This window comes from Gymnoscopelus microlampas, assembly GCF_963454915.1.
Source record: "Gymnoscopelus microlampas genome assembly, chromosome: 12".
In the NCBI taxonomy this organism is placed as follows: Eukaryota; Metazoa; Chordata; class Actinopteri; order Myctophiformes; family Myctophidae; genus Gymnoscopelus; species Gymnoscopelus microlampas.
Window position 1 is genome coordinate 51598077 of NC_139949.1, and position 12818 is coordinate 51610894.

The window sequence follows — 12818 nt, forward strand, 5'->3', positions numbered from 1 at the left end:
TTGGCGCCCCCCCCCAGGGGGTCCCGGACCCCTTGTTGAAGACCCCTGCTCTGGTGGTTCCCCAACATTGTGACCTATTCTGGGTCATCACGGATCTGTTTTCACGGGTCGCAAGACATTTTTCTAAAGTGCTACAAGTTCACAACCTGAAGTGCTGCGATGTGGTGTTGTGCACTTGTAGATTGACAAGTGTGTGTGTGTGTGTGTGTGTGTGTGTGTGTGTGTGTGTGTGTGTGTGTGTGTGTGTGTGTGTGTGTGTGTGTGTGTGTGTGTTCAGCAACCTAGTCGCTTCTTTTTGGGCTTGTTTGTTTGTGGCAACCCTGCCGTCTAGGACAGCATAGTGTGTGTGTGGGGGTAAACTTGTGTTCACCTCTCTCCTCCTCGGCGTAACAAAGACCATAATGTCATAATGACGGGTTACAGTTACACATGTTTACTTTATGACTACATGTAGGTGTAGCTCATAAAGCCTGCTGGTATTTACTCTATTTGTGTCTGTTTTTAACTCATTAAGACCAGGAACGCATCTGTGTCATTTTAGATTTCTTTTTCTTTTCAAAAAAAAAAATGTAATCGTGAAAATGTGTGCAAATCTTTGAATATATATTTTGTAAAGCGAACATTTGTAACTCAAATCTTTGCTTCTGGGGGGTCCCTGGAACAACACATTGTGAAATGGGGGGTCCGCGGCCAAATACATATCTAAAAACCTTTCTATGTCAAGGACCCCCCCAAAATGATATGTATTTGGCTGCGGACCCCCATCTCAAAATATGTTGTTCCAGGGACCCCAAACATGTTGGCTTTAAAACATAGCAAACATAGCAAAAAAAATAGCCAAAGACATCTTAAATTGACACAGATGCGTTCCCGGTCTTAACGGGTTAAGTTAGCTGTGCTTCTACCTGACGTGTCAACACTGGCTTCTGAGACGAAGTTCAATTTGTAGCATTTATCATACCTGTGTTTGAACGTCTGAAACCTCACCCAACCATGCTGTGGTTTCCTCTACCTCCATCCTGTTGTCTAGCCCACAAATCAGCAGCCTATTATGTCACAAAACAACCTACTTCTATGATCCTTTGAGCCCTGATGGGACCTGGGATCTGTCTGGAGGGAAGCCAGTGGGATCTGTCTGGAGAGAAGCCAGTGGGATCTGTCTGGAGGGAAGCCAGTGGGATCTGTCTGGAGGGAAGACAGTGGGATCTGTCTGGAGGGAAGACAGTGGGATCTGTCTGGAGGGAAGCCAGTGGGATCTGTCTGGAGGGAAGCCAGTGAGAGGGAAGCCAGTGGGATCTGTCTGGAGGGAAGCCAGTGGGATCTGTCTGGAGGGAAGCCAGTGGGAAATGGCTCAGGTTTAAAGCCGGTTAAGAACAGCCATGATGGCAGGAGACACGGATGTGTGGAGATGGAGAGAGAGAATGGGACGATTTCTGTTGTTATTTCCAGGGCAAAGCACAGGAATGTGTGTGTGTGTGTGTGTGTGTGTGTGTGTGTGTGTGTGTGTGTGTGTGTGTGTGTGTGTGTGTGTGTGTGTGTGTGTGTGTGTGTGTGTGTGTGTGTGTGTGTGTGTGTGTGTGTGTGTTGAAATGCAGTGGTGTAAATAACTTAGTACATTTACTCAAGTACTGTACTTCAGTAAAATGTTGTGCTATTTTTACTTTACTGGAGTATTTCCAATTTTCAATACTTTTACTTCTACTCCACTACATCTCAGAGGCAAATATTGTACTTTTACTCCACTACAATTATCTGAAAACTTTAGTTACTTTGTAGATTTTGATTATTATCACAAGACATACATTAACCACTTCAGCCCTATGCATACATAGGCTATATGAAAATAGCCTATCTACAAGCTCACAACGCTTGTGAGCTTGTAGATAGGCTATTTTCAAAGCATTTTCATACATTTGGAAACTGTCCTAACTGAAATAGGACATTCTGCTAAATTAGTTATTTCACTTTCAGTAAGTACTGAAGTATATTTTAATCTTAATGCGAATACTTTTGTGCTTTTACTCAAGTACATTTTGAATTCCGGACTTTTACTTGTAACAGAGCATTTCTACATTGCAGTATTGATACTCTTACTTAAGTACAAAATGTCAGTACTTTTTCCACCACTGTTGAAGTGTAAATAAACACCTTACATCACGGCTGTGAGCCTGTTAGTGCCTACAGTGTTTTTCCATTGGGTGCATCTATTGATCAGGGACAGGGTTGGGTATTGATCGGTCATGCTGATGCTAAGCCTGTAGTTTTAAAACGGTGGCTGTGCCACAACTGAGACTTTTCAATATTCATTGATTAATAGAGAAGCATGTTTAGGCTTAATTGAATCGAAATTATATATCAACGAATCGACGGCAGAAGAATGCCATGGAGATCATTACTGAAGAGAAGAGGAAACTGAAAACTATATTTTATAACTTGAAGAAATTGTAAACAATGTTATTTATTTAATTATCATTATTATTATATATGTTTTTGATAATGCAACTAAGTGCAGGGGTATATGTGTATGAATGTGTGTGTAATATATGTTACAAAAAAAGTCAATACAAATATGAGAAAACGAATCGACAGAAAAATAATTCCAGTTATATTTTTATAATCAACTAAATCTATTAGTCTGATTAACCACTAAAGCCCTGTATTATACTTTTGTTGATTTTACTGTGTTTGTACAATGGTGTGTCATCACGCAAATGTACAGAAAACAGCCGATCTGCAAGCTCACAATGTGTTGCAATGCGACGTGCTATGAGCTTATAAATCGATCAAATAGCCGTGTGTTATGTGTGTGTGCTGATATGACCCAGTCGCTTCTTTTAGGCTTGTTTTTTATAGACCAGGCTGCTTGTTTCCGATGTAAAATCTGGCAACACTGATTCATCATACAACAAAAAATCATATAGCAGTGGTTCTCAAACGTATACGTATTTGGTCATTTTTGAGCAATCCACCATTGGGCAAACTAAGACAATGTGTCTGACCCCTCTAATGTACTCTATCCTGTGGATAGGTTACTGCTGTCAGGTAGGAGGTACGGGGTCCATGCGTTCAGCTATAATAGGTATAAGTACTCTTTTTGTCCCTCTGTCAATTACACTCCTCAATGGAGGCCAGAGAGCGGGGCAGAAGGTTTTGAGGAGGTGCTGAGGTGTTGCTCTTGTTAAACTATATATGCTGGATGAGGTGTTTTATTTATTATGCTGGAGGGTGATGGAGACACAGTATAATAACCTTGAACCTTGATGTGGTTTGGCTGTAGAGTGAAGGTGTTCAGACACACTGCTGCTATGAAGGTGTGACAATCACCATGACGCTGAGACAAATGACTCACTGTGTGTGTGTGTGTGTGTGTGTGTGTGTGTGTGTGTGTGTGTGTGTGTGTGTGTGTGTGTGTGTGTGTGTGTGTGTGTGTGTGTGTGTGTGTGTGTGTGTGTGTGTGTGTGTGTGTGTGTGTGTGTGTGTGTGTGTGTGTGTGTGTGTGGCCCTTTTATGATAACCAAGATTAATGCTAAATAGATTTTATTTTATAGTAGAGTTTTTCTTGTGTGTTTTTTTTATTGAAACCACTTTTCAACCTGGTGTCCCTAATTCAGGCATGTTGTTATATAAAACAAAAGGTCAAACATATGTAAATAATCAAATGCGAAATTTGCTCATCTTCTAGCCCACTTCTTCTAGATCTTCAAGCCCACAACGTGTCACAACGTGAAACGTTGTGGGCTTGTAGATCAGCTAGTTTCGATATTTTGTTGTACGACAAAGTATAGGATTTAAAAATATATTATGTAATATCAACTCCACTCTTGCCATAATGTTACCAGCTCTAAACATCACAACATGTAGCCATAACCCAGTGTAAAGGGATGTTTTATATTACTTTATTATTATATTGGTATTGGTTTACCAATTGGTATACTGAAAAAAAAACATCCACTGAAATGTTGTCAGCATTTTATGGTAATGCTATTGAAATGAAATCCTCCCCCATGTGTACTGGTGGCATTTCACACTCTCTCTCTATTCCTTCTCTAGAACAAGACAAAAGCCCAGACTGTTTTTATAACCCATTAAGACCGGGAACACATCTGTATCATTTTTAAGATTTCTCTGGCTATTAAAAAATAGCAGATCTACAAGCTCATAGCACGGCACTCGCAGATCTACAAGCTCATAGCGCGGCACCGAGTGCCGCGCTATGAGCTTGTAGATCTGCTATTTTTTTAAGCGAACATATGTAACTGTGAAATGTCTCAACAAATGTCTTATTTTTTTTCTGAAAAACTATTGTTGCTGTAATATCAGTGGTGCTCAAACATTTTCTTGTCAAGGACCTCCAAAATTATGTTTTTGGGGACCGCCGATCCCCATCAAAATATGATTTGAGTTAAAAATGTTGTTTCAAAAATATATATATATTCAAAGATTTGCACAAATGTTCAATATTTTTCAAAAAATAGCAGACCTACGAGCTTGTAGCTCGGCACTCAGTGCCGCGCTACGAGCTTGTAGATCTGCTATTTTTGAATAGCCAAAGCATAAAAATAATGGTTATAGCTAAAAATGTAAAAGTGACACAGACGCGTTCCCGGTCTAAATGGGTTAAGAGACGATTCCATTTTGTGTTTGCAGTGTGTGTGTGTGTGTGTGTGTGTGTGTGTGTGTGTGTGTGGGACTCTGCCTTGTAGAGAGAGAGAGATAGAGATTTCGCTCGTGTTCACAAATATTGTCCCGTCCTAGAAAAAGTATGAATAACATATAGGAGATATGCCTGTGCCCGGTAATTGAACTGCGGCGACAACGGTACGGGCCGCGCGGTGCTGTGCGGTGTTGGTGCGGTAGCGGCAACACTGTGTTCCACACCTGGGCTTAAAATAGCTTTTACTTTCCTCTGTCGGTTCAGGTTTATCCTAACCTGGTGGTACTGTATGTACACTGTCTAGTGAACTGAACAAACACTGTTTTAAAAGATGCTGAAGTCTTTTGGTCTGTAACACAATGTTACTAGGGGTTCTCAACGTGCGGTTTGGTGACCCACCACTGGGTCCTAATGGACCCACATTTCAGCCTCCTCGCCGCCTGCCCCTGTCCTTCCAGCATGGTGGTGTTACGATGAAATTGGTGACCTCGAAATTGGTGTCATTTTTGTCTCATTCCTAAGCCAATAATTTGATGTCTGGCAGAAAGATGCTATATTATATATCCGGTAGGAGACTTTGAGTCTCCTACCGGACAGACCGCCGGTCATGAAATTATTGGTTTAGGAATGCGACAATAACAATAACATCTCCAGGAATTCAATTGATAGAAAATAAGTGTTTTTTTTTGGGTGAACTACTCCTTTAACGTCAAAACCTATAGCATCTGTCCAAACAACAGCATTGAAAGTTAGTCTGTGGACGACTGGCGTAGTGGTCCGTGCACTGCGTGTCGCGGGTTCAAATCCTGATCCCGACTACCTTTGCTGCGTGTCTCTCCCCATTTCCTGTCAGTCTACTGCATGGGTTCCCAAACTTTTCAGCCTGCGACCCCAAAATAATGTGGCCATTGACTCGCAACCCCACCTAACCCTGGAGGTAATTTATGCACATAAACTTGATGTTTGGTGTGCATTTGTAATGTATTAAAATGTACTATTTGCAATCAGTTTTAGAGTGTATTTCATCCATTCTGTTGAATAAAAAAAAACATATATATATATATATACCTTTTTTTTAAGACCCAAAATAATTTCGCGACCCCAACCCCTGGTCTACTGAATACCATCAATAAAGGTGGAAAAGGCAAAAAAAAGAGTCAATAATCTGAGGAGAGGAGTGTAGGTCACTTGGAATGTTGTCCAGGCTGTGGGTGGTAGGGAATGGATGGACATATGGTGTGTGTGTGTGTGTGTGTGGGAAGGTGGGAAGGTGTGTAGCAGGGCTGGATGTAATCCTGGAGGTTAGGAGGGGGTCGTTGGCATCATGCCCTTCATCACCTTGCAAGTCCTCATGCAGGCTGGCCAGCAGCCAGGAAGCCAGTGAGTGTGTGTGTGTGTGTGTGTGTGTGTGGAAATATTCCAAACCAACAGAACAGATCTGTGTGTAGGCCGACTGTGTGTTTGAACGCCTTTGAGCTTTTCGGCTTTACAATCTCAAGACATGTTTGTTCAGTGTCTTCTTGTTGAGGGAGTGAAACACCACAGTTGTTACAGCAGCAGCAGGGAGGAGGAGGCTCTTCTGTCTGCAGGGCCCTGGGGAGGAGGAGGCTCTTCTGTCTGCACGGCCCTGGGGAGGGACAGTGTGACAAAGCTGCCGTGGCCTGGTGGTGACCTCTGACTTCTGGATGCTTCTATCTGGGGACATGATGAGCTCTAGTGGTGGAAAAAAAGGTTCATTTCAGTGAACGAACAATTGCGTTCACGTTCACGGCAATGATTCGTTCAAATGATTCGTTTCAAATGATTCGTTCACATTCTCATTCAGTAGCGCTATTTTCTAGCGTTCAACATTTACTTGAGTAAAAGTACAAAAGTATTGGCATCAAAATATACTTAAAGTACTAAAGTAAAAGCACTAACATATTTGAAAATAGCCGATCTACAAGCTCACATTACAGTCATTTAGCAGACGATTTTATCCAAAGCGACTTACAATAAGTGTATTCAACATAGGTAGGGAACGAAACTACTAATCACCAGAAGTCTTAAGTGCATTTTCTGCAAAAACAAGCAACTAAGAGTATACCTAGTGCTAAGGTAAAAGTACAATATATCAGCTACCGACTTTCTTAAACAGATGAGACAAATAGGAAAATCAAATGAGCAAGAGCTAAAACAAATAAGTGTATCGACTAAACAAGATCCAATAAAACAATACAATAATAAAACAAGAGTTCGTACAACTAGTTAACAACAAGTAGGCAAGGCGAAGAGGAAGGGTAGTGTTTCCTGAAGAGGTGGGTTTTCAGCCTGCGGCCAAAGATGGGCAGTGACTCTGCTGTCCTGACATCAGTGCCTCTGCTGTCCTGACATCAGTGACTCTGCTGTCCTGACATCAGTGACTCTGCTGTCCTGACATCAGTGTCTCTGCTGTCCTGACATCAGTGTCTCTGCTGTCCTGACATCAGTGTCTCTGCTGTCCTGACATCAGTGACTCTGCTGTCCTGACATCAGTGACTCTGCTGTCCTGACATCAGTGTCTCTGCTGTCCTGACATCAGTGTCTCTGCTGTCCTGACATCAGTGGGGAGTTCATTCCACCACTGTGGGGCCAGAACAGAAAAAAAGTCGTGACCGTGTAGATCGGCCTAAAGACTACAGTGCATTGTTCACTTTTTACGGATGTATTTCAACAGACAACCTGGACACAGTCATCAGGGTGTCTTCCTGGTTCAGTCTGCTGCTTTTTGGGGACATGATTACATCCTAGAATTCAGCCTTTTCTTTTTTTATTTCTCTGATGTACAAAAAGCTCCACGGATCAGCAGTATTTCAGCAGAGAGGGGGGGGGCAGTACAAGACGTCCCAGGAGCTTTAGAAAAAACATAAATGCAAATTAGTTTTTTTTTTCCGGTTTGTGTGCGACGGCAAAATCAAAATAAAAAGAATTTAACTGGAAGACTTGAGATTGCATTCATTTACTCCTCCAGTGTTTACACTTCAGAACTATTATGAATGATCTTGTTTATGTAATGTCCACTTTTTTTTAACCCATGAAGACCGGGTTAAAAAAAATAGCAGATATACAAGCTCATAGCACGGCACCGAGTGCCGCGCTATGAGCTTGTATCTCTGCTATTTTTGAAAAATGGTGAACATTTGTGCAAATCTTTGAATATATATATATATATATATATTTTTAAAGGGAATATTTGTAACTCAAATCTTTGCTTCTGGGGGATTCTACAAATGTCCTCTAAATCCTAACAGTTTTTAATATCAGTGGTTCTCAAACTTTTTTCAAGGACCCCCAACATGATATGTATTTGGCCACGGACCCCCATGTCAAAATATTTTGTTCCAGGGACCTCCCCATGATGCTATGAGCTTGTAGATCTGCTATTTTTTGAATAGCCAAATAAATCTATAAAATGACACGGATGCGTTCCAGGCCTTAATGTCCCCTGTGGTTCCTGCTCCCCAGCTCTTTGTTGTGCCCATTTCTCATAATTAAATTGAGCTACAGTTGCGTTAATTGTGTTTTTGTTTACTGTTCCTGCTACGGAGGAGGAGGATGCTTATTAAATAACTTCTTTAGCACACTGCACAAAAATAATTAACTTAGTGTAATGGCACTTTGCTTTCTCTTTTTTTTTGGGGGGTTGTTTGGAAATGAAGCTAAATCATTGTGGCACGTTAACGTGAGCTTGTAGATCGGCTATTTTCAAATAGCCAATGTACATGTAGTATTATGGGTTTAATGTGACCAAACTGGTTTTGATGCTATATATTAACTCATTATGCTGGTGTGTGTGTGTGTGTGTGTGTGTGTGTGTGTGTGTGTGTGTGTGTGTGTGTGTGTGTGTGTGTGTGTGTGTGTGTGTGTGTGTGTGTGTGTGTGTGTGTGTGTGTGTGTGTGTGTGTGTGTGTGTGTGTGTGTGTGTGTGTGTGTGCGCGAGATCATGTGACATAGTCGCTTGTTTCTCTTGCTAAATCACCTGCTAGGTCTCGCCAGAGTGTGTTGTTGAGACAGAGAAAGGTTGATGATAAAGTAAAATAAATGTGCTCCTGGTTTGTCTCTAAAAGAAAACGCCATTTCAGTATGAACATCTTGTGAATATTGTGTGTCTTGTGACGATCGGGTCCAATATTTAGTTCAGTAACCATGGAGCTAGAGACTGGTTCAGAAGCTGTGTTCACCTTCACTCTTCCATTGGAATCAGTAGACTCCAATATACCTGCTTCTTGTCTCCTAAAAAGGCGTGTACCTACAGTACGTCACACTGATACGGGGAGTAAACCGGAGATGGCATGTCTTGCTCTTTCCTTCTTGGGTTAGACTGATTGGCCACGGTTGGTGGTGGTCACAGAAGGGGGCGTTCGGTAGGCCAATCAGAGCCAGGTGGGGGCGGGTCTTTTTGTAACCCAGCTCTTAACCCTATAAAAGGCAGCTGCACACTGCGCAGCATCCAGTTAGTTGGAACTTGGCAAACTCCACACTCTGGATTTGTGCAATAATAAATCGTCTTTTACTGCAGTTTAAACCGGTTCCTATGAGACATGGTCTTTCAAAGTTGATAGCTCTGTTCTGACCTGAATAGCTAACATTAAGGATGTTGGATAAAGGCAATTCTGCAATGTGGCCAGCATATTTCATATAGTCTGTCAGTGAATGGAGACAAAAATATTTTTGTGACTATTACTGTTACTTGAAAGTATTTTGGTATGAAAATATGCAATTTAGATGTAACCAAATATAGGCCTAGGCCTACTGGATCCATAACTCCATGTCTCACATTTGTGACAAACTTAACCGCTTGAAAATAGGTTGAAAATTCAGGGAGTTGCGATGATTTTAATTGTGGAGAGACCGTCTGCTTCAATGGACATAAATGCATTAGAACAGTGGTTTTCAACCCTTTTCATCATGTCAAGGTCCATTATTTATTCACCATTTGAGCCATGGAACACCGTCTGATGAGCAGGGACGTGCACAGATAGACTCTAGGTGGTGCTAGAGCAGTTTTTCAGTTTACAGCAGGGGTCTTCAACAGGGGGTCCGGGACCCCTAGGGGGTCCTCAAAGTTACTACAGGGGGTCCGCCAAAATCTTTATGTGATATGATTTTTCTTTTTACCATAACCACTCGAAACCTAGCATCCCTTTTCTGAGGAGAACTTTAGCCAAAAATAGCCGATCTACAAGCCCACAACGCCTCGCAGCGCGAGGCGTTGTGGGCTTGTAGATCGGCTATTTTTGGCAAAGAGGTATAGGTTTAGAGGGAAAAAAGAGCAGACCAAGTAAACAAAAAAAAGTATAATCTTAAACACAATTTTATACAATATAGAGGGGTCCCTGCTTCATCTCTCTCAGCTAGGGGGTCTTTGGCCTGAAAACTTTGAAGACCCCTGGTAGCCCATGGTGACATCGATCAATTCTGGATTAAAAGCTTCTAATATATTAACAATTCCCCAAAATGTGCGTCGCAATTTTCTTCTATAAATCTCACACTACTAAGGCAGCAAGGTGCCCTTTTTTTTTACTTGAGCACCTGCCCCTCAAAATGTCTGTGCACGCCACTGCTGATGAGCTTTAGCCTCTCACACCCAAAACTTAGAATATGTTGTTATCGTTCGATAAGATGCTGTCAAAATAACAATTCTTTATGTTCTCTAATTGTGTACCTGTATAGTAGGTAATGCAGATGTTTAACAATTTGACTCTTGAAAGTGTGAAATGTTATACTCAAGATTTAAAGATCTATAAGGGTCCATTTGGTTATCAACTCTCCCATCATTTAGCTGGGGACCACCTGGAACCCCCTCAAGGACCACTGGTGGTCCCCGGACCACTTGTTGAGAACCATTGCACTGACAAGTCCTGGAAAAGACGCACTGTGATTGGCCAGTAGGCACTTTGAGTCTCAGTTTGCCTACGCTAAAATGATGGCCGCGATACCAGTTGCTCCGAACTGGTATCGAACGAACTGCAGAGGCCAATGAGGTATCTAGGTTTCTATATCTATGGCGATAATGATGGTACTGATGATGATGATGATGTCATTTCCTGTTCCTGTCAGATCCCTGGTGGAGGACGACGACGCCCACATGAAGGTGGCCCTGGGCTACGGGGACATGACCTCTGCTCACCTCCACCTGCAGGCCTCCAAGACAGGGACCTCCAACACACGCTTCTTCACCTCCAACACACACTCCTCTGTGGTCCTACAGGTACACTATACACACACACACACACACACACACACACACACACACACACACACACACACACACACACACACACACACACATACACACACACACACACACACACACACACACACACAGCTCCGTGGTTCTTCAGGTAAACAACAACAACACAAACAAAGTCTGCACACTGTGGCTTAACCCCAGTTTAACACTTTGACTAAAAAAAGTCTTCTTCAGAATGAAGAATAGGCTCTATGCACAGCAGCCATATTGGGAATGAATTGGGCCTCTTCCTTACTTCCTTCACAGGTGATACCAATGATACTAATTAAGGCTCTGTTCCATTTGGTGTGGCATAGTGGTTGTCTTATTTTCAAGGACCCCCATAACTCTGAGATTGTACAAATGGAACCAAATGGACCCGTAAGGGTCCATTTGGTTCCATTTGTACACTCTCAGAGTTACACACCCACCATAAGGGGCCATTTGGGAACCAAAATGGAGTGTTTCTAGTGAGCCAACATGCACGATATCAGCACCCTGACCAGAATGGAACAGAGCCTTCATTAGTATCTTAGTATATATTGGTAACACCTGTGAAGGAAGTAAGAAGAGGCCCAATTTCTTTCCAATATGGCTGCTGTGCATAGAGCCTATTATGACAGCACATCAGTGCTGGTCTCTGTGATTCTCATACAGGAGCAGTCCACGCTGGGCAAGACCTAGCCAAGTGAGTGTCTAAACAGAAGTAACGGAATTTGGCAGAAGTACCGCCCCAAGAAATGACGTTGACAGACACATTACAAATCTGTTTACATTCTCTGTGAATGAAACGAGTGTTGTGATTGGTCGGTCGAAAAATATTGTTTCCGGGGGAAACGGGTACGGCAGAAGTCCCGCCCCCTATAGACACACTCTGCATTAGGTCGTGACCAGGCTTTTCTCTTCACAAATGAGTAAGGCTGGGAAGCAGGCTAGGAGCAGTCACTGTGTCCAGAGTGTCTGTTGGTGTTGCTCCAGTCTAAATGGGCTCCCTCTGGCGTCTGGCATTTTGTTACCAAATTACTATCCTTTTTGTCAGGGCTGGTATGGCCGACTTTAAGGGATTCATTTAACAAGACTCTATCTATGTATGAATCTATCTATCTGTACAGGGTGCCGCGGAAGTCTTCAAAGTATTAACTCATTGAGTGCCATTAACATGTTTCACGTGTTTTACCACTATGGTGCAACGTGCCATTAACGTGTTTCACGTGTTTTTGAAAAAAAATTGAAAAAAACTTTTTTGAACCCAAGATATCATCATCTGAAGATGTGCAGCTCCATCCACTCCTTGTTTAACTTATAACTTAAAAAGGCTGCATCTCGCTTCCTAAGCACTTTTTTTTTTACTTTGAAAAAAATAAAAAAATAAAAATCATAATGGCCAGAAATAGATAATAATAATTTGGGCACTCAATGAGTTAAAACATATGTAATTTGTTTATGTTTATGTTTATTGTCTCATAAAGGACTTAAACACACAAAGTCAAAGAAAGTCTTAGATTTGTGTTGAGGTCTTAAAAATGTTTTGAGGTCTTAAAAATGCTAGACACATGACTGTTGTAACATTTTCAGAGACCATCCATAAGCATTAGCAACACAGGAGTAGAAGTATGAAGTATTGAAAAATGGACATACTCAATCAAGTACAATGTTGAGGTGCTTTTACTTTAGGGTTAGTACCTGATTAGTTGTTACTTTTTCCAGATTTTCAACCTTTTTCATATCAAGGTCCATTATTTATTCAGCATTTGAGCCACAGAACCACCGTTTGATGACATTTAACCTCTCAGAACCCGAAACTTTGAATATGTTGTTATCGTTGGATAAGATTTTGTCCACAATTCCATCCATGCTGTATTGATGTTGTATCATAGGAGAGATAACAGGCAAATGTTGATCAAAATAACAATT

General features: G+C 41.7%; 1 protein-coding gene across 3 annotated transcripts in view; it reads left to right on the forward strand.

Annotated features, from left to right (window-relative positions):
- The window catches only part of klhl13 (kelch-like family member 13), a 104708-nt gene that overhangs the window by 38659 nt on the left and 53231 nt on the right, over positions 1-12818 (forward strand). For all 3 annotated transcript variants that reach the window (XM_084073754.1, XM_084073753.1, XM_084073755.1), the window contains one exon: positions 10733-10883. In XM_084073754.1, coding sequence (XP_083929880.1) covers positions 10733-10883 — 151 coding nt within the window. The remainder of the gene's footprint in view (positions 1-10732; positions 10884-12818) is intronic.